Source organism: Salmo trutta, chromosome 16 (genome assembly GCF_901001165.1).
Source record: "Salmo trutta chromosome 16, fSalTru1.1, whole genome shotgun sequence".
Classification (NCBI taxonomy): domain Eukaryota; kingdom Metazoa; phylum Chordata; class Actinopteri; order Salmoniformes; family Salmonidae; genus Salmo; species Salmo trutta.
Genome location: NC_042972.1, coordinates 45083458 through 45103825, shown reverse-complemented (window position 1 = coordinate 45103825; position 20368 = coordinate 45083458). Strand labels below are relative to the sequence as shown.

At 42.3% G+C, this 20368-nt stretch overlaps 2 protein-coding genes across 2 annotated transcripts; both read right to left on the bottom strand.

Moving 5' to 3' along the window:
• Positions 1 to 478: 478 nt before the first annotated feature.
• trpc4apa (transient receptor potential cation channel, subfamily C, member 4 associated protein a) lies at positions 479 to 15293 on the bottom strand. The gene is made up of 17 exons (XM_029694541.1): positions 15054 to 15293; positions 11801 to 11929; positions 11564 to 11680; positions 11314 to 11371; positions 11157 to 11212; positions 10913 to 11041; positions 10550 to 10751; positions 10118 to 10306; positions 9743 to 9885; positions 9508 to 9639; positions 9306 to 9364; positions 9121 to 9222; positions 8466 to 8781; positions 8199 to 8310; positions 7929 to 8041; positions 7572 to 7778; positions 479 to 3261 (listed from the first exon to the last, which is right to left on the bottom strand). The coding sequence occupies exons 1-17, from the start codon at positions 15171 to 15173 to the stop codon at positions 3124 to 3126; spliced, it is 2322 nt and encodes a 773-aa protein (XP_029550401.1). The 5' UTR covers positions 15174 to 15293; the 3' UTR covers positions 479 to 3123.
• Positions 15294 to 15405: 112 nt separating this feature from the next.
• LOC115150829 (src-like-adapter 2) lies at positions 15406 to 19469 on the bottom strand. The gene is made up of 8 exons (XM_029694545.1): positions 19365 to 19469; positions 18899 to 19018; positions 18672 to 18771; positions 17634 to 17720; positions 17221 to 17324; positions 16904 to 17056; positions 16622 to 16751; positions 15406 to 16418 (listed from the first exon to the last, which is right to left on the bottom strand). Exons 2-8 carry the CDS (start codon positions 18969 to 18971, stop codon positions 16283 to 16285), a joined length of 783 nt encoding a protein of 260 aa, XP_029550405.1. The 5' UTR covers positions 18972 to 19018; positions 19365 to 19469; the 3' UTR covers positions 15406 to 16282.
• Between the last annotated feature and the right edge of the window lie 899 nt (positions 19470 to 20368).

The window sequence follows — 20368 nt, the reverse complement described above, 5'->3', positions numbered from 1 at the left end:
CTTACTAAGGGAGGAGTGAAAACTCAGACACTCAGCCCTCTGTGGAATGAGTTGGACACATGTTTAACAGGATCAGCCATAGTAGTACAGTGCCTCTGGAGCGTATTACGGTTAAGTGCCTTTGCACATGGGGGTACAGACAGATTTTCTATCTTGTCAGCTCAGGTATTCAAACCAGCGACCTTTCTGTTACTGGCCCAACGCTGTAACCGCTAGGCTACCTACCACCCACATTACTATCTGCAGTCAGTGTGGTACGTGGAGATGCAGTGAGTGATGGATGGTAGTGGTCAACGCATGGAATCGTAAGGAAATTAAAATAAAATTACACCCAATGTTCTGGGGTCAGAGGAAAGAGGACGGCTGCCTGCTGCACACAGCCGACGTTCACGAGGACAAATATAAGCGCCCACCACACATTATCATTATCGGTGTCCCATCCGTAAAACCACTGTGACAAAATACACCAGGCACACACTCAAGAGAAAGTTGAGAATTTATTAGGATTATCATTGTATTAAATTCACAAACAAGACTTAAATTAAACATAAGATTAAGAAAACGGGTGTGAAATTGAATTTTAGGGGGATTGAGTCAGGATTAGGAGTGGTGTGTGAGTGAGTGGGGGGGGGGGGGGGAATCCAATGTACACTAAAACATCACCACCCCAATATCCAATGTCAAAGCAAAATATAAACATACAAAAATGATTTGATCATGTTTCAGAAAACATGATAAAGGTTTGCTGATCTAATTTCTCTAGGTATACACGCACCATATGCTTTTTATTATTCATCTCCAATGACAAACAAAGGAAACTAACTTGGCATGTATGCCAAAGAACAGTAACAATTCCATCAAATAATGTACCTGATGTAAGAAGGGTAGGAGACTAGGAATACAATCAAATTCAAATAATTAAGCAGCAATTACCAACTAAAAATGTCAAGTCAGACTTTCAATTTTTTTTTGTATTGGACTTAATGTATATAGGCTGCTTCTGAAGTGTCTGAGTTCTTAGTGTGAAGCAAATCTGCACAAAACCAAATATACAGTATGTACAATGTTTCAACAGTACAAAATCTGGGTGGCTGTTAACGAGGGATAGTATAGAAATACAGTACTGCGTTTGATTTTCAAAGTTATATCTAGCAATTAAGACCAGATGTTTTTTAAAGTAGGTTATCTACTCTGCACCAGATGCCAACCCCCCCCCCAAAAAAACAACAGACAATATGCTATTCCACAGGCAATCATGACTCTTAGGGAGCGTGGAACATGCACAGAGTTCTCATGGCAACAGTTCTGTTCCAAACACTAGAAGACTGGACACACAGAATGACCTAAATGGTGCTGCACCGGTAGAAGTCCTATGAACACTGCAGGCTCCTTCCATGATGCACATGAACACAAGTCATCCACATTAAGTAGTGGTGAAGTGTAGGTAGGTAAAGAAACCAAATGACGCGAGAACACACATCGTAGGAAAGCCTGTGGTCATGTAGCAATACCAACTGTTAGGGAAAACCAGATTATGAACAGATTGTACGTTCACAAGAATGAATGTATGAAAGCAAAGAAAAACACTTGAACAGGATTAGTTCCATTTCGACATACACCCTGTGAGTGATCCAATTGGTGCTTGCTGGGTTAAAAAATGAGGTAGCTCAATCATTGGTCAATTTCTTGGACTCGTTTTTTTGCTAAATGCTTACTCAGCATCCATTGCCTCGGCAACATCAGCACATTCTAGCCAGAGGAGCCATAGCAATATAACCACTCCCATTCCCCTCTTCAGCCAATCACATTAGAGGTGACACCAAGCACAGAATCGTCACAAAGACAGATGAAGATTGTCGAAGTCTAGGCTCATGGTAAGATAAGAGCAGTCAAGAGTTAAGTGGACGATTAGAGAACAATCAAGTGATGCAGCACAGCGTGGCTGTTGGTTGAAGGATAAGAGGTTAAGGAACTGTTGTGAGAACGGTCGGCGACAGAGAGTGGGATTAAATACTACAGCCTGCATAGTTTATTATTTTACCAAACCCCCTTTCACTTGATGCATACGAAGTCTGATACAAAATGAAAACATCGGTCATCAAAATAAACAAAACAACAATTTAAACAGTGCAATGTTCTCTTCCTTTTATCTACACTTTATTTAGAACTAAAAGCTATTCTCTTAACAAGATGAAAAACAAAAACAATGTCTGAACAACAGAAAGGAAAATGTTTCCTTGTGTTGGGGTAAAGTCATGAAGGGGTTGGTGACTTCAGGTGAGTGGGGGGGGGGGGTCCCGTCCAGCCCCATCTCATCCACCACAGGACCCCATAGAATGTAAACCATCAACAGATCCACAAGCTACCTGGACGGGCTGAGTAAAGCTACAAGTACCAGTCGACTAGATTCACCTAAGAGAGAGAGCCCTACATACACATACAGATCAGAGACGGAGCCATTCATTCAAAAGACCACTGGACAAGACTGATGCCATCTCTGCATCCAGTCATGAGCAGCCCTCTTAGGCTCCCAGACATGGAGTCAACACTTCCCTTCTCTACTACTGCATCTCTAAGAGAGCCATGTGGGCTAGAGGAGACGCAGGGGGGACTAGTCTTCAGACACACTCTGGGCCTCCCCTCTTATAACAAGTCCCCCACAGTGAAAACAAACCGTTTTCTGTGTTAGATGGATAGATAGATCCTATCTAATTTGTTGCATCGTACGTATAGATTTTTCAATATATTTATGTAATATATAAAAGGCTATTTGATTTCACCTAAAGCAAACCACCAACATAGGAGTATTTCAAGGTCCAAGAAATGTATCTCTCTACTGTAGGGTCTGGGATGGACAGACAAACAGGTACAGTCTCGCCCCTTCTCCTCCGAAGAGAATGGAGCGAGGAGTGAAGATGGCCAGGATTGTAGAATCCCCCCCCCCTTCAGTAACGGCCTCCTGGCCTAGTTACAGACAGCATAGCAACGAGTCTCTGTGTCCAGCCACAGTTACAGTCCTGCTCTAGCTTTCTGGCATCGTCATCACTCATGATAGGTGTCCATACCCCAGCAACCCCCTACCCCCTCCACCAGCCCAGCCACACCCAAACCCTCCTGTATGGGTTAATCCTCCAGCAGGTCCCTGTCCAGGTCCATGAAGGGCTCGTCTATGTAGCTGGCTATGGCACACAGAGAAGTCCTGTCTGAGCCCAGCAGCACTGACACTGTCTCCTTCCAGTAGTCAAAGGGGATGCAGGAGCTCTGAGGGAGAGAGGAAACAGGGGGTTAAGCCTTGTAAAACACACACTTTTTACCCAAAGAGGAGAATGGGATATTCATGGTAAGTGGAGTAGCGCAAAATCGCAAAGTGAAACTTTTCCCGGTCTTAGGAAATACTAAATACTACCGCGCACCTGCCCAGTACCCCAACAAAATGTGGTGGACACCGACTAATGAAAACAGAAGCACATTTACAGGACTTGAAGATTGGCCTCCTCCCACGTCTTCCGAGACGCACCCAGCTGCGTGCCACTGAGCTAGTCTCTGACTAAATGGCCCCTCACTACACCTTGCAAGATTTGAATTTAAAGTTTAGTCAAAGGCTAGTTAAATGACAGGCCAGCCAGTCTTCGGTCTACAACTAGATCGGGTGAGCTCATAACAGGGACGCAAACTGACGAGGGCCCAAAAAGGTGACAAACGTTACATATTTTCAGAGAATAACAAGTACATAATACATATTTGAAAAATCTCAATACTCTGGAAACATGTTTATGGTAGGCTGGCCTTGTTTAATTGATTACTTGGGTCGAATTTAATCCACATAAGTGTATAGTTCCATATCACAACGTGTTGCTGAACTCATGAGCGAAGAAGAGGGCCTGTATAGGCCTATTTGGCAAGCCAGCTGTGCAGGGCTGCATTTCACTGTAGTAGGCTGTGTTTCGGTTATTTGGATCTCCATTCAAATCAAATTTTATTGATCACATGCACATATTTAGCAGATGTTATGGCGGGTGTAGCGAAATGCTTGTGTTCCTAGCTCCAACAGTGCAGTGGAGGAGTATCCTTTGCCTTTTGTTTACTGCATTTGTTTACTGTTAATGTAACTAGCCTAAACATAGATTGTGTCATGTTTTTATCAATCTGATTTTGAATAACTAGGCTACTACTTCCAGCATTTATAAAGACAGCAGTGTTCATGGCTACATTCACAGGCTGTTGGTAATAGGTGACTTACCCTATTTACCTTGTAGCCTATATTCATTACCAAAACAGCCTTGCTTTAGTGTGATAAGCAGCAGAGATGGGCTACAGATGTTGTGCCAACCTGTCACTTCAAAAAACACTCAATGGTTTCAAGAGTCTCGCCATTTTAACTTCATGGCTATTGTGGTGTAGCGTGATATAAGCAGAACTCAATATAAAATTCCAATGCAAGAACTCCCCCCCCAAAGAACTGAAGAACCCCCCCAAAAATGTCAACCGCCCCCCTTAGTCACTTTATCCTGGCGCCGGGTCTGGAGAGAAGCAGCTGAGCAGACTAATGGCTGGTTAGGGGACGTGACTGGCTGCTCACAGCTGTCACACGTGATATTATTGGATGAAGCTATCCGATTTGACATATATGGACATCACACTCTGATATTCTATTTTAGCTTGTTAGTATAGATGCTAAAGTAGTACGCTAGCTAACGTTAATAACTGTGTGTGTGTAATAATTTGCGCTATTGAAACGTAAGTACGGCTGTTGTGGTAATCGTATCACCGCCACCCCGGCGGTTACGAGTCACGAAGGCAGTCAAATTCCACTTGTCCGTTTAGTCACGGTAATTAGGCTTCTCCAAGCTCTGATGCTCATTAGTAGCCTACCACATTTCGTAACTGCCTGGTACTCTGCACTCCATTGTCCCTCTAATCACTCGGACATCTATGCAAATGTAATCGAAAATCTAATCAAACACTTCGTGAGAGCCCATGATCTCATGTTGCGCAACATTTCTATAGGCTATTAAATTGCGTGAGAAAACACAGTGATTGGCTCTATTAAAAATAGGAGCACCCCATCAGCTTTCTATAGGCTAGGCCTACTATATTTATTTCTTAACTTTCCTAATATTAAGCACATTGCTTCTATTTACAACAGGAGTATAGCCTACCTGACTGGCATGAAAATAAACCATGGGGAAAAGTGTCCTCCATTCGCAATTTAAGTGCATAGATGTTTAAAAAAAAAAAAAGTTTACTTTATTGACAGGTGCATGATAAATGGTCCATTCTAAATCAAAACAAATTTCACACATATATTATTTTGTATATGTAAAGACAAAATTAAATCAAGAATACTCTGATGGGTGACAATACCAGCCTATCACATGTGAATTCTATATTATCACTTGTGAATAATGCCCAAAGCATTACAATGCTTTTTTTTGTGACTTTTTCGAAATCATAGTCGCACACCTCATATAGCCTTGCCCATAGGCCTATATATGTTCTAATATGGTTTGTATCGCAACTAAAGTTGCCAAATAACTTCTTAAAATTAAGCACATTAATCCTCTTTACAAGGTTTGTAAGAGCCTAACTGGCGTGTGAGTTTCAAGTTTGGAGAAGATCATTTTCACCATAAAAATGCACCTTTATAATAAAAGCATGACATGCATAATCACATTTACAGTCACTTTTGATAATGGTGTTTTCCACGCTTATAGCCTACTGCCATGTGCACATTGCTGTGCTTATAATGTGAAGAAATACACTTTTAGGCTATCAACATTTTAAGCTAAACGTTCTGATCTGTTGCATCAGCCTCATTGCATAAAAAAAGTTATGGATTCTAGTGGTTGTATTAATTTGGAATCTATCGCAACTGTCCCAGACTATGTTTGGAATATTTATTTCTCGCACAGAATAGGTCGACTTTTGTACTATGGGGGATAGTAGATTGACATAGGCTAGTGCTTTTGCTGTTCATTAGGCCTACTCATCTTGTTGGATGACGAAATGTAAATGTGGACAGTTCTTCAATATTTTCAATATGCACCTCGGAATTGGATAAGAATGTACGCAGTTGTGTCCCGATGTGTCTGTTCACTTGTAGCCTGCGAGGAAGACCTGATCATGTGATGGAGAGCCATGTGAGTGAGAGGTGCTTCGGCGCATGCAGCACTCAGGGAGAGGGGCATTATAAATGATTATACTTAGCCCAAGGGCACAACGGCCACAAAAGGCATGTATTTTTTTTAGGGTGCATTACGGCCACACAAAGGGGTTGCCACCAGGAAATTCGAGGCATTATCAAGTGCTTGTCAAATTGTGAATGAGAGACTGATGTATTGTGTACAGTCCGTGCAAAAAACAAAGCAGAGCTCATGCCTTTCAAGCAACTTTTTTCAAATCATTAGTCGCATCATGCAGCCTTACAATGTATTAAAAATCAAAACATATAGCCCAACGTTTGTAGAACAACTAAAGTTACATTAATAACTCTAAATTAAGCATATAGGAGTACCTATTTCTTTGTTAAGCGCTCAACACAGAATAGCTGCATGTGTGCACTCCCTCAAATTGTTTGGTGAAAATATCCATTCTATTTTATTCAGCTTTGTTCAATAGTATTCTTCATACTAGAAAAATAATGCCACGGAATTCAAAGAAAATATTGTCTGCTAAATGAACTAGTGTAGCCAACAGCCATATGGCATAGCCAGATCAGGATAACTGAAGTATGCTATTCTGTTATTCTGAAATAAGACTACATTTTCTTCATATCATGTTTCTTTAGACCTGTCTAAAATAAATAATGGATTTATTGTGAAGGTGTAGGCTATACTACATGGATTTATTATACTTTTTAAAATGTAGATTTTCCAAAGGTCTGCATCAGTGGCTTGTAGGCTATGTGTGGAAGCCAGGAGATGCTAAATGTGTTTGGTAATTGACGGCAATTACCGTGAGACCGGCAGTTATTTGCTTGACAATCACTGGCTGACAAAATTTTGTGACTGCCACAGCCCTAAACATATGCAAATTATAGTTGCATGTATCAAGTATAACCGCAGCATTATTTCAAACACAGGTTGCTTACCTCAAGTTGCATTCCAAATTTCCCAGTCAGGAACAAAGTTTGTTGGGTGGAGTGGATGATGACTCAGCCGCCAGAGAAGGTAACGTTAGTGAGCACACAGTGGGAGAACCTCAATTGCATTCTCCTCGCTCCTCAAACCCCAATGGATGTGAAAGCCAGAGGTCCCTCCCCTCTGACCTTCTCCTCCAATGGGTTTTGAGAAGGAGGCGAGGAGAGAGGACGTGAGGAGTGTCCAATTGAGATTCTGTTCGCACCTCTCTTTTATAGCTCAATGGGTGACACACTCTGCGTACTTTGTCAGACCCCCCCCCCAAACATACTTTCTTTTTACGGATCTACACAATTCATGTGAATGACCTATTCTGAGATCAAAACTGTGAATATCGCCAAGAAGCGGCAAGTTTGCATCCCTGCATAATATCTTTTGAAGAAAATAAATCTGGTTTTCCCGTTTGGGACAGAGCAGGGCGAGGACACTCACGTTCTCCAGACAGGTGCTGTCCTTGTCCTTGTTGAGGTAGTGGCGCTGCCAGAAGCGCAGCAGGTTGTGGAAGTTGTTTAGCAGGCAGCCAGGGTATTTCTCTGCATACTCCTTCTCTCTCAATGTGTTGAGGTAGAAGGGAAGTTTACCCCGCCTCCTGGCCAGCATCAGGACCACCAGGCTGGTGTTCAGACAGCTCACATTCTCCTGGGCCAGGGGATGGGCAGGGCAGAGGGGGACATGTCAGCGCCAGATGTTGGGAGAACAACAACCTCAAACCCTAACAAACTGAGGACACATTCCTCTTATCCTGAAAGAGAGGTACAGAGGTGTGGGTTTGTCTGGTGATAGAGAGACCTGTGTGAGAGTCTGCACGTTGATGACATTGACCAGCCTGAAGAGGAAGGACAGCCTGTTCTCCACCCGGGCCATGTAGGACAGCAGACAGCATTCAGACAGCACCTCCACCACTGCAGGACCACAACCAGCAACAATTACATCAGGAACAGCACCATTACAATGCACACAAAGCTTGAATTCATTCCAACATTGGCAGCTTGAGATCCTACTTGTGACCCTCTCTCATCATTCCATTCACTTACTATGGGAATAGACAGTGCGGCTTACCTTTCACGTCCTCTGTCTGGCTCTCGAAGCGGTCGAGGGACAGGACGATGCAGCGCACCAGCATGTTGGAGTCCACCAGGGAACTGTTGATCTGGGTCATGAAGGTCTGGAACTGCAGCCGAGCCGAACAGAGGGATGGGGGACACAGCATTATAGAACATACACATCGCAAAAACTTGGGTACATTGAGATTACTTATGACTATAAGAATCTATATTGCATTATTTCATGTATTTCATGGGGGGTGCTGCTCGCTAAGGGTTTCACCTTGTCGTCTGTGCTGACATATTTGTTGAACCTCTTGAAGGCGTCGATGTTGAACTTCATGAGTTCCCCCAGCAGGTCAAAGTAGCTCTGCAGGACATCTCTGGACTTACAGCCACTGTCTATGATGCAGAACAAGATGTGTTCTAGCAGCCCCCTCTTCAGCAGAAACATCTGGTCCGCATAGGAGGTGGCTCCACGGAGGAAACTCTCCACTGCCCTGGCCTGCCAGAACCTAAAGGAGGAGTCGGGAGGCTCCCTCTTCATGACGGCGAGCAGACGTGTGAGGAGACCCTTCTTCCCATCGCACACTAGACTCCTGCAGGAGCACAAGGAGACAGGGTGAGTGCATTAGTGTGTGAATCACTCACAACAGATTTAGGACACACAATATGGGATTGCATTTGAGGTTTCAGAGAACATGATGCCTCTTTTGCACTGTAGTGTGACGTATTGTGGGTGGAGTCAAAAAGGTGGAAGTAGATGATGGGACAAATCCAGGCTGTATCACATCCGGCCGTGATTGGGAGTCCCACAGGGCGGCGCACAATTGGCCCAGCGTCATCTGGATTTGGGCGGGGTAGGCCGTCATTGTAAATAAGAATTTGTTCTTAACTGACTTGCCTAGTTAAATAAAGGTTCAATTTAGGATGCAAACCTATCTGTATTGACTAAGGCCTCCACCTCCGGTATGTTGGCCTTCAGAGAAATGGCACTCAGCTCGTTCAGCTCCTGACTGTTCAGAAGAAGGTACTTGTTCCTGAAATAAAGAAAATGTTTGTTAAATTCAAGTGAAACTAACGGGGAACTTTCAGTCAAACAGACTGTTTGAAGGTTACTCACTCGTGGTGGTCACTGAAGCTCTGGAGAAGCCTCAGAAACTGGATCTTGAAGGATATTTCCTGAGGGAAGGACAGAATCAGCGTGATTGATATTGCAAATGTTATAACACAGCAATGGTAATATGAACCCAGAGGAAGAATCCTAGAAAAAGCCACTGATCATGTCCAGGGACAGCTCAGTGAGAGACGAGTGCACGGCTTACCGGACTGCAGTCACAGTTCTCATTCTGGCCATGCACCACGTGATCGGACGAGGTGTACTTCCTCCAGATCAGCTTGTCAAACAGGTTGTTGAGACCTGGGATCAGACGGAACTCTGCTAACATCTTGTGTACCTGAGGAAGACGGATCAGGTGGTCAAATACACGCAAGAGCACAGGAGTGCCTACACCGGCCCTGTACTAGGTGAGGCGTCTGCTTTGTCTCCCAGCCCCTCACCTGGTTCCTCTGACGGCCCATTAGCAGCACACAGAGCACGTAGAGCACCTCCACCTTGTACATGATCTCATGGACGATCTTCATGGACTGGGGCAGACGGTGCCTCAGAGGGCTGGTGGCCATCGAACTCTCATCTGATGACTCTGTGGAGGAGACAACAGGATATAAAAAAAATTAAATTAAAATGAGAAGAAATGTTTATGGATAAGTACAGAGGTACAAGGGTAGGTGACAACCGAGATGTCCAGGATATTTCTGTATAGTACAATAAATAAACATTTCACAGGCAGAATGATGCATCTAATGTTAGACCTTTTCAGTGATTAACTGATGTTTAAGGCAGTGGTACAGAGCAGGAGGAGAGAGGCTGCTGACCTGTGCTGCTGTGCTCAGCCTCCTCCGTGGCCATCTGCATGAGGGCGTCCAGCACCAAGGCGTTGTCCAGCCATGTGTACCAGTCCTCCAGCTCCTGCAGGAAGTTAGATGCCCCGGTGGCCTCAGACACCTTCCTGGTGGCCAGCTTACACAGGCGCTCGATGAAGCCCGGGATGTTCAGGAGGGTAACTGGGAACAGAGAGGCAGGGTGGGCTCATTAACCGATCATGTAACGTTACTCTACAATAGGTTTAGGTTGAGCACCGACAAGAAAACTTTTGGACAGAATAAGGGTATCGAATTTAAATGAGTACTACAAATGAACAGATGAATCAAACCAATACTTTAACAAGACCCTAAGAAAGGGTAATTGAGCTAAATAGTGAGAATAAAATCTCATTTCTCCAGTGTGTTCCCGTATCCCTGTCCTACCTTGATTGACCTCTGCACGTGAGGGGCTTGCGTTGCGTTTCTGCTGTGCATTCTTGGCCAGCAGGGTGTGTTTGTCATCATTTCTCACGTCGGGTTCTGAGATGGTGACAGAGAGGATGCGACAGAAGTTAGCCAGCTGCTGCTGGTCGAAGCTCTGGACCAGACCAGACAGGTTAGGAATCCCCTCCAACTGGATCATGTCCTGGGGCAGAGAGAAGACCAGGACCAAACAAATGGATCACCATCGGCATAACATGATCATGGACACCAAATCTCTACCTAGAGCAAACCCTCATACTCTGTGTGAACAATATTAGTATAAATTAAAATAATTTAAAGATGTTGCCGTGAAGTTGCTCTGACCTTCTTGACGCCGAGAATATCCTCGATTAAAGTGGCAGTCTGTAGAAACGTCTTCTTGTTCGTCATCAAGGTGAAGAGAAACAGGACAAAGTCGTCTCTGGCTGCAAGGCTCTTTGTAACCCCTTCCGTCTGAGAAAATGTGGGGAGAAATTTGACGATTAATTCATGTTTATAGAGGAAAAGGCAGACATGACGACTCCTTTTTTTTGCGTATGAAGTGATGGTCTGCGGTGAGGGTACTTACACATATACAGCAGTTATAAAGAACACTGAGGCAGTCCTTGACCAAGTCATCATTCACTGCAGGGACAAGAGACACAGACATGAATAGCAATGGTCCCTTATGTCAAAACTGCAGCCTTCAGAGAGGATTTATAGCAGACCTAAGTGCTACTGCTTACTTTGAGGTTTCTTCTTCTGCATAGTGAGTGTAGGCCTCATCAAGATCTCTACAAGCAGCTTCGAAGGGACGGGGGGAAAAAAAGAATGCAGTGAACAAGCGTCACCTGATAATATCTCAGAAGGCACTGATACACTGCAGTATGAGGTGACATGGCTGATTCAAGACATTCAAACGGGTCGTTGATTACTTTCCATCACAGCACAGAACACACTAGTAACAAGAGCATAATAAACAGTATGTAAACATACATCTACTCCACCAAAGAGGTCAAAGGTGTATGTGTTGGGAAAGGTGGATTCTTGAGCACTCTTCCTGTCTTCTGTGACAAAAGACATCGCCTCCATGGAAAGTAGGGATGATAGTTCCTGTTAAAAATGATGGATAATTAGGCCTTAAATCTTAGAGTAAACTATACACATTGTCGGCTCCTATAGCCTAGGAGACTGCGCTTTGTTGATGTTGTGGTGTATATATTTTCTGCGTACCTTTAGTACACTGTGTGTGTGGGAGAGGTCACTGTTAGGATGGCTGCTCTCACGGAGCTTCTGCAGCAGCTCAGGGATGCCGTGCCATTTGGCCCTCTTATCTCTCTCCTGGAGCAGAGCCTCTGGGAGCTGGAACACAACGAATGAGTGGTGAATACAGGAAATATGCAAGAGCTTAGAAAATGTCTCCAGTATGTTCCCGTGTCACAAGACCACTGACAGTTGATCATTTTACCCTACCCTCCGCACACCCACACAACCTCAGACAGATGTAATAAAAGCCTAGGTCTTAGATGTTAGTGCAAAATAATCACATCCTCTCCAAATTCCAGTCGCAGAGACCATCTTCTGGCACCAGTTAAGTCAGAAGTAATTCCAAATCATGCCCAAATGAAATGCCTCACAAATGGAGCACAATATAACTTTCAGTTCTCATAACTCAATTATTACTGAAACTTTGAGAGGAATGTGGCTCAAACTGCCATTTGAGACTTTTTATTGGAATCGGTGGAGCAACACATAGGCCTTTTCTATTCTTTACGGCAAGTTGGCAGTGAGTTAAGCAGGCCACATTTCACAAGAATGGAATGAGGCAAAGAAGTAAAAGCTTATCAGTGCTGCTGAGGTCTGAGGTTGCCTTGAAAAGTACACATAGGATTCCTTAGTTTCAATATCAGAGAATTTTGTCCCGTCCCCATTACATGTTCAGAAATGTTGCGCTTATGAGTTGATTTCATAGCTATTATTGGTATGGTTAGCAATACAACTCGGGTTGTTGTTTTATCCCCAAGCCATAAGACTGCTAAACAGTTAATCAAATGGCTACCCGGACAATTTGCATTGACCCCCTTTTTTACACTGCTGCTACTCGCTGTTTATTATCTATGCATAGTCACTTTGCCCCTACCTTCATGTACATATTACCTAATTTACCTCAACTAACCTGTACACCCGCACATTGACTCGGTGCCGGTACCCCCTGTATATAGTCTCGTTCTTGTTATTTTGTGTTATAATAAAAAATAAAAAAATGTAAGCAAATATTTTCTTATTTATTTAAAAAAATCTGCATTGTTGGTTAAGTGCTTGTATCTAAGCATTTCACGGTAAGGTCTACACCGGTTGTATTCGGTGCATTAGACAAATAACATTTGATTTGAAAGCAGAAATGCCAAGTTGAACATTATTGTGGAGATGGCAAAAGAGATATTGGGGGTAACAGATGTTACTGTTGAAATGATTGTTTATATGCTGAACAATCCTAAGGGTGGAGCGTTTCAGCATGATATAGATCAAGTTTAATGGGGTAGGGAAGGGTTTTTTGGGGAGGGTGTGGTAGAAGTTAGTAGGGATTTATTTGGTTTTGGATTTTATTTTCATGGTAGTACAGAATTAGGCAGATCATGATTGAGCGCACATTCCAGCACAGTAGGTGGTGGCATGCACTGTAAACTTTTGTTTGCGGACTGCCATGATCTCCATAGAAGAAGGGCAGGGAGTCAGAGGGTAATTCTAGGATAGACATCCTCAGCATGCACAAAGTAGCTCTTCATGTTAAATGTATAATTCAAGTGTGGCTCAGTTAGTAGAGCATGGTGTTTGCAACGCCAGGGTTGTGGGTTCGATTCCCACGGGGGACCAGTACGGGGGAAAAATGCATGAAATGTATGCATTCACTACTGTAAGTCGCTCTGGATAAGAGCATCTGCTAAATGACAAAAATGTAATGTAAATGTTAAAATCACCACCATCTAGTCTACTGCAGCCATTTGTATACACACATGAATGAGTGTATAATGTATCACTTCCAGTGGTGTAAAAATACTTACTAAGTTGTTTTTTTGGGTATCTGTACTTTACCATTTATATTTTTGACAACTTTTACTCCACTACATTCCTAAAGAAAATTATGTACTATTTACTCCTTACATTTTCCCTGACACCCAAAAGTACTCCTTACATTTGAAATGCTTAGCAGGACAGGCCAATTGTCTAAATTCACGCACTTATCAAGAGAACATCCCTGGTCGTCCCTACTGTCTCTGATCTGGCAGACTCACTAAACACACATGCTTCGTTTGTAAATTGTGTCTGAGTGTTGAACTGTGTCCCTGGCTATCCATAAATAAAAGAAAAAAGAAAATCGTGTCGTCTGGTTTACTTAATATAAGACATTTTAAATGATTTATACTTTTACTTTTGATACTTAAGTATATTTAAAACCCAAATACTTTTAGACTTTTACTCAAGTAGTATTTTACTGGGTGACTTTTATTTGAGTAATTTTCTTTTAAGGTATCTTAACTTTTACTCAAGTATAAAAAAAAATGGGGTACTTTTTCCACCACTGACCCTTTCCAAAAGATTATGAAAGATAAATAAACCTTACAAGGGCAACAACTTTTATCTGGCTAGTAATGGGAGGCTCACATGAGCAAAAACAGGTAGGTAGTTCGGTAAAATACCTGTTAGCAGCATAATGACTGAGCCCAGTCAGATGGGCGGAACCCATCAATGGAAACTAAAGTAGCTGGGGGCTGGTGTCGTTAACGTTACGTAATCACGCGTGTTGTTCCAACTTATTTCGCGTTTGTTTCTATCTAGCAGATGAAAAACATCCTGCCAAAATACAATGGCTTATTTGCTCCCAATTCGCTGATCAAACCTAAAACCAGGCTAGTTAGCAGGTTAACATTAGCTAACTGATAGCCAAACTAAGCTGCAAGCGAGCTAGCAGCAGTGGCGCACTCATTCCGTTTCGCAAAGTCATCAAATGTTAGGTAGCTCGCTAATATAACAACATTGAGTAATACAACTAACTACACATACAATTGGTATCTAACGTCATGGATGGGAACAGACAAACATACGATACTATCAAAGATAGCTAGCTACTTAGGTTAGCTACAGCAAAAAAAAGGTTAGCGTGTATATACTTAGCAACATTTTTATCTTAATCAACACAAGAGCTAACAAGTGCAGGCTACATGAAGGTTGTCGGTTGTCATTTTATTGTAAGTAGCTAATTTGCGGGTGTAATCTGACTGTCATATAGCGAAATTATCACATTATGTTGTAGCATAGACAGCTAATGTTAGCCAACTAACCAGCAAGTCTGATAAACAACTAGCTAGCTTCCCTATATATGCTAACGTTAGCTAGCTCTCAGCAGGGTTACAAACGCAATCCCAGCCAGTCGTTCTCCTCCTTTTCAGATATCTTCATTGCCAAGACATCGCACAAGTTGTCTTACCTGTGTTCCTCTGCTGAAACCCTGGCCTGCAATCTGACTGTGTGTGATCTTTGCAATGATATTGCGACTGCTTCGTTTTCCTCCAGTCCAAGGGGACTCGGACCCCAGAAGTGTCGCCATTATTTCTTTTTCCTGAACAGTTCTAAGCAGGAAGTTCTGTGGATTTAGCGAGCTATGGTTGATACAAAAATATTCCCATGTATCTAGCGGTATCTAGTGGTAGGATTTGAAAATGGTTTTGACATGAGACGCTTTCTCTTTGTGGCCCAGATTTGAGAGAACTACAGCATCCATTGTCTTGTATGTTTTGATGATCATGTTTTTATAATTAACAGACCAATGAAACAAAACAGTCACTCAGAACTGTATTTATTTATTACTCATTCTCACCCGCAGCCACATTCTGGTAAAAACGTCTGAGTTAGTTTCAAGTTATATGGGGATGTGTGAAATGTACTCCTCAGCCTTAAGTGTCTCCATTTGCGCTTTTCGCGTGGCGTCGAGTGGAAAGATGCTTCAATAGGGTGGTCACGTGTCCTAGCAAGGCAGAAGTCCAGAGTTCGCGCCAGGTATGGGAGGAATTGATTCTTCTTATGCAAGCAGCGTGACATCCTTTACTCATACATGGCATTTCATTCGTACAAACAGATTGCATATAAAACTAAAAATGGGTTCTCCCTTTAGTCCAGATACAACATTATTGTATTTCAGTGATCTTCCTTCTTTGGTTCAAAATAGACCAATGCATAGGTGTTTCTGTGTGGAGAAGCAGTATGAAACTTTCCATGAGCTAAAAGGAAGTGCTCCTCCTCACATCATAAGACCTCTTGAGTTCCATCCAATGTATATAAACCCTGGATTGCTGATACTATGCATTGGCCAATAAGAGCCTTTAAGGCCACTGGTCGGCCATATTGTCACTCCCCAGAAGGAGCAGTTTCCCAAACTCGGTCTTGCACTTGAGAACAAGAACCAGTAACATTAGAAGTGCCAAGTAACACGGCTCCTTGTGGCTACCTGAACCCAAACCCACATTTTACCATCAAGACATGAATTGTGCTTGTAGTTTTCATTTTTTCATTGTGGTTGTAAATGGTAGGCTTACTTCTTTTTAGCTTCCTCTATGCTTTTGTTTAGGTCACCCTTTCTGGCCTAGTGCCGTTGGGCCGGGGCAGCGGCAGACCAGACAGTATTATGTATTATTATTTTACTCTCAGTCTTCCCTCTCATCAGGTATCCCAGTGTTTGCCACAGTCCTGGCAGCTGGCCTCTGTCATGTAGAGGTATGAGCTCATGGCCTCCCTCAGCCCCTTGCTCACCAGAGAGTCCGCTGAATCCACTCTGCCCTTACTGAAGATCATTGAGCTGGGAAGACAGAGGCAGGCACAGGGAATGTGATATACCTACCACCAGTATATGCATCATCTTACAATGTGAATTACAATGCAGTTAATTGCATAGCTATAGCATGACACATCATATCATATTGACAAATAGTCAAATAAGTAGTGTGTAGATCACTTGGGACACAAAGTATGGTAGATGGAGGATTTAAGAATGTGCCCCACCTGTCTACGTCCTTCCAGTTGAGGGTGGGCCTCCTGATAGCTTTGGGGTACGGTCTGGTCATAGTAGTATTGTTTGAGCCTTGGATGATGCAAGGCTCCCTCAGTAAACAGCACAACCCATCTGCTGACTCTGTGGATAAACATGTTTCCAAATATTTAGAACATTCTCTACCCAAACAACTTATTACAGTAGTACCATACAATCCACCCTCTTTGCATACCAGAGTAAGAACTGTGCTGTAATAATAATGCATTTGAGCCCGTCGATGGGCTTGTACCCACCAGAGTAGTGTTCTACCAATTGGCCCAGGGTGTAGAAGGTGAGGCTGGGGGAGATGTAGAACCAGCCGTTTTGGAGGCGACGGATGCGGTAGTGTTTCACTGTGCCCATGTACGAGGAGTCGGTCCTCCTAAGGACCGAGAGCGAGTAGGTGTCTGTGACCAGAAACAACACAAGACTCTTGTCATGCTACAACAATGAAACATCGCACAAGTCCTAGGCTAGTTGTGCTTATAGCAAAAAATTTTTTTAAACTTGACATAACATTAAGTAAAATGAATTTCATTAAACGAGCACTAAGCCATGAACATGGTCTCACCTGTGTTTGTCTGACTCTGTCGTATCAGAAAAGCCCCTGTGTAATTGTGTGGCATCAGCAGCAGCTCCTCTGCATTTAACCTGCTGATGCCGTTATACTGCCACCTGATTAAAGATGGATTAGAAATATAAAGTATTCACTATCAGAAGACAAATAAGATAGTACATTATGTTTTTCACTCCTCTCCACCCTGCTGGGAAACTCCATTGGAACTACTGGTGCCATCATCCCCCACTGGGGGAGGAGTGACATAATTAGGACATTGATGATGTCATTCAGAGCGAGAGAACATCTACAGTATTGCTCTTTCAAATTGATGCATTCCGATTCCCACCCTCTAATGACATTCACTGATGTGTAAACAGCTGTGACAGTCAGAAGTAAAACTTGAGAATAAGTAGTAGGTATCTTACCTGTTTATTACTTTGGCAGTGTAGTGGCTGGGGATGTAACTCTCATTGCCTGTTGTTGTGGATCGCACCATCCAAAAATCCCCATCACTGCAAATAAAGGGGTCAGTCAGTGCATTCAACCAACAGTAGGGTCAGAAATGATTGACGCCATTGATAAAGCTTAGCAAAAAGGACTGTATAAAATAAATAAATACTGAGCTATATTGTATACTCCAAAAAGTTGGGAAATTATATTATTTTATACAATAAAATTGCTCAAAGAAATAGATTTTGTTCAACAAGTAATACATTATTTTCTCAAAAAGGTAGGCTTACAAATTATTGACACCCCTGTTTTTAATACCTTTCGAGGATAACGGCCTTGGGAGGATAACAGTACTGAGACTTTTTCTAAAATATTTTATGAGCAGGAGAACACATTGGGAGCAATTTTAGACCATTCCTCCATACAGAATCTTTCCAGATTCTTGATATCCTTAATCTGCGCTTATGGAATGCCTTCTTCAATTCAAATCTCTTCAATTCAAACCACAGGTTTTCAATGGGTTTCAAGTCCAGAGACTGAGATGGCCATTGCAAAATGTTGATTTTGTGACCAATTAACAAATTCTTTGTGGATTTTCATATATTGTTGGGGCTATTGTTTTGCTGGAAGATACACTTGCAGTATCAGCCTCCTGGTAGATGCAACCAGGTTTTGGGCTAAAATGTACTGGGTAAAGTTCATTGACCTTAACAAGGGCCCCAGGACCAGTGGAAGTAAAATAGCCCCATAACATTAAAGATCCACCACCATATTTTACAGTAGGTACGGGGTTATTTTCTGCTTATGCATTCTCATTTCGACACAAACAAACCACCACTCTGAGCAATTGTATTATTCTAAAATAATCTAATTTCAATTCTTTGTTGCATAAAATATGAATCATTATTTGAATACTTTATTTGATACAGTCATTTTTACTCATATTTATCAAGGGTGTCAATGTTTTCAGACACCTCTGTATATGTACAGCTCCATGCGTGTATGCCACTTACTCTGATAACACAGTGAGCCTCTCCCCCATGCGGATGCTGGATTCCAAGGGATCTTGGGAGGGGAAGTCATAAAGGGACACCACCATGGGCCTGTTATTGTCTAAAAAGGAAGAATGGTTTTAATAGTTGCAATCAGCATTCACACTGGCTGGTTGATGATTTCAGATTAGGTTAACAAATTCAAGAATTCAGAAGACCTATGGAGGAAGCTGGGCGTTTAGTATTACCTGACATTGCAGGTTCAGTTGGATTCTCAAGGGTTGGCATATTGGATCGAACTTTGACGGGGCAATTCCCCATGACCAGCTGTTCTCTAGCTACAGTATATGTCTGTATGGCTCTATAGGCTGAGACAGAAAGAAGTGTAGTGTCATTTATCTTCTCTTGTCATATGGCCAACTAAAACAAGATGACACATGAAGAGAAATAACCACAACTAGAAACCATAATTTCCTCAACCTGAAGTTTCCATTAAAAAAAATATATGACAAGCCTTGCACATGTACCCATGTATATTCATTACTATCTAAACATTAACTCTGAAGAAATAAAAGAGTTGGGTGCACTTTACGATACACAGGCCTTAGAACAGTATACTTACCAGTGGAATAACTTGTAATTAGTGTAAATGCAATACAAGGTGCTTCCATAGTATGTTAGTGGGTTATAAAGTAAAACTGAAAACTTGCTCACCTTATTGAAAGAGAATACGTCTCACTCTTCTGCTCTGTTGCTCAGGAGACTACTCCATTTACGCAGATGTGGCCAAGGGGTAGATAGAAACAAGACAGAGGCTCACTGGATGAGGCCAGGTTTTTATGTCTTTAGTAGCTTCCTGTGACGCCAAAGGCTCTGACTTCCTCCTGACTCAAAGCAATGTGTGGGTGTGTGTATGGAGGGTTGACATGTTATACGTCAATAACATTTTATTTCTGCATAGCTGCACAAAAAACACAAGATCAATATTCTGCTTAAAATTACAAACTACTTTTTTTCCAGGATTATAGCAATCAGCATGTATTTAGTATAGGCCTACTAAATACAGTGCCTTCGGAAAGTATTCAGAACCCTTGACCTTTTCCACATTAGGCTAGGTTACAGCCTTATTCTTAATTTAAAAAAAAATGTTTTTAATCCCTCATCAATCTACACACAATACCCCATGATGACAAAGCAAAAACAGGTTTTTAGACAATTGCAGACCACGTGTAACCACGCCAGCCCAGGACATACACATCCGGCTTCTTCACTTGCGGGATCGTCTGAGACCAGCCAGCCGATGAAACTGAGGAGTATTTCTGTCCATAATAAAGCCCTTTTTGTGGGGAAAAACTCATTCTGATTGGCTGGGCCTGGCTCCCAAGTGGGCCCCTGCCCAGTCATGTGAAATCCATAGATTAGGGTCGAATGAATTTATTTAAATTGACTGATTTCCTTACATGAAATGTAACTCAGTAAAATCGTTGAAATTGTTGCGTTTATATTTTTTGTTCAGTATAAATGACATATTTCTGTATTTAATTTTCAATAAATTTGCTAAATGTTTCACTTTGTCATTACAGAGTATTGTGTGTGGATTGGTGAGAAAAAATAAATACATTTAATCCATTTTAAATTCAGGCTGTACCACAACAAAATGTGGAATTAATCAAATGGAAATGAATACTTTCCATATAGACTGTTGGACATCAGATAGG

What these genes read in the sequence shown, in the direction of transcription:
- trpc4apa (XM_029694541.1), bottom strand. Translation starts at nt 15,173, where the DNA reads ATGGCGACACTTCTGGGGTCCGAGTCCCCTTGGACTGGAGGAAAACGA. An exon ending in TTTATAACTGCTGTATATGT is followed by an intron (nt 11,042 to 11,156) that starts GTAAGTACCCTC and finishes ACATTTTCTCAG; the next exon opens with ACGGAAGGGGTTACAAAGAG. An exon ending in ATATTCTCGGCGTCAAGAAG is followed by an intron (nt 10,752 to 10,912) that starts GTCAGAGCAACT and finishes TCTCTGCCCCAG; the next exon opens with GACATGATCCAGTTGGAGGG.
- LOC115150829 (XM_029694545.1), bottom strand. Translation starts at nt 18,971, where the DNA reads ATGGGGAATTGCCCCGTCAAAGTTCGATCCAATATGCCAACCCTTGAG. An exon ending in ACTGCCAAAGTAATAAACAG is followed by an intron (nt 17,325 to 17,633) that starts GTAAGATACCTA and finishes ATCTTTAATCAG; the next exon opens with GTGGCAGTATAACGGCATCA. An exon ending in AACTGGAAGGACGTAGACAG is followed by an intron (nt 16,419 to 16,621) that starts GTGGGGCACATT and finishes CTGTCTTCCCAG; the next exon opens with CTCAATGATCTTCAGTAAGG.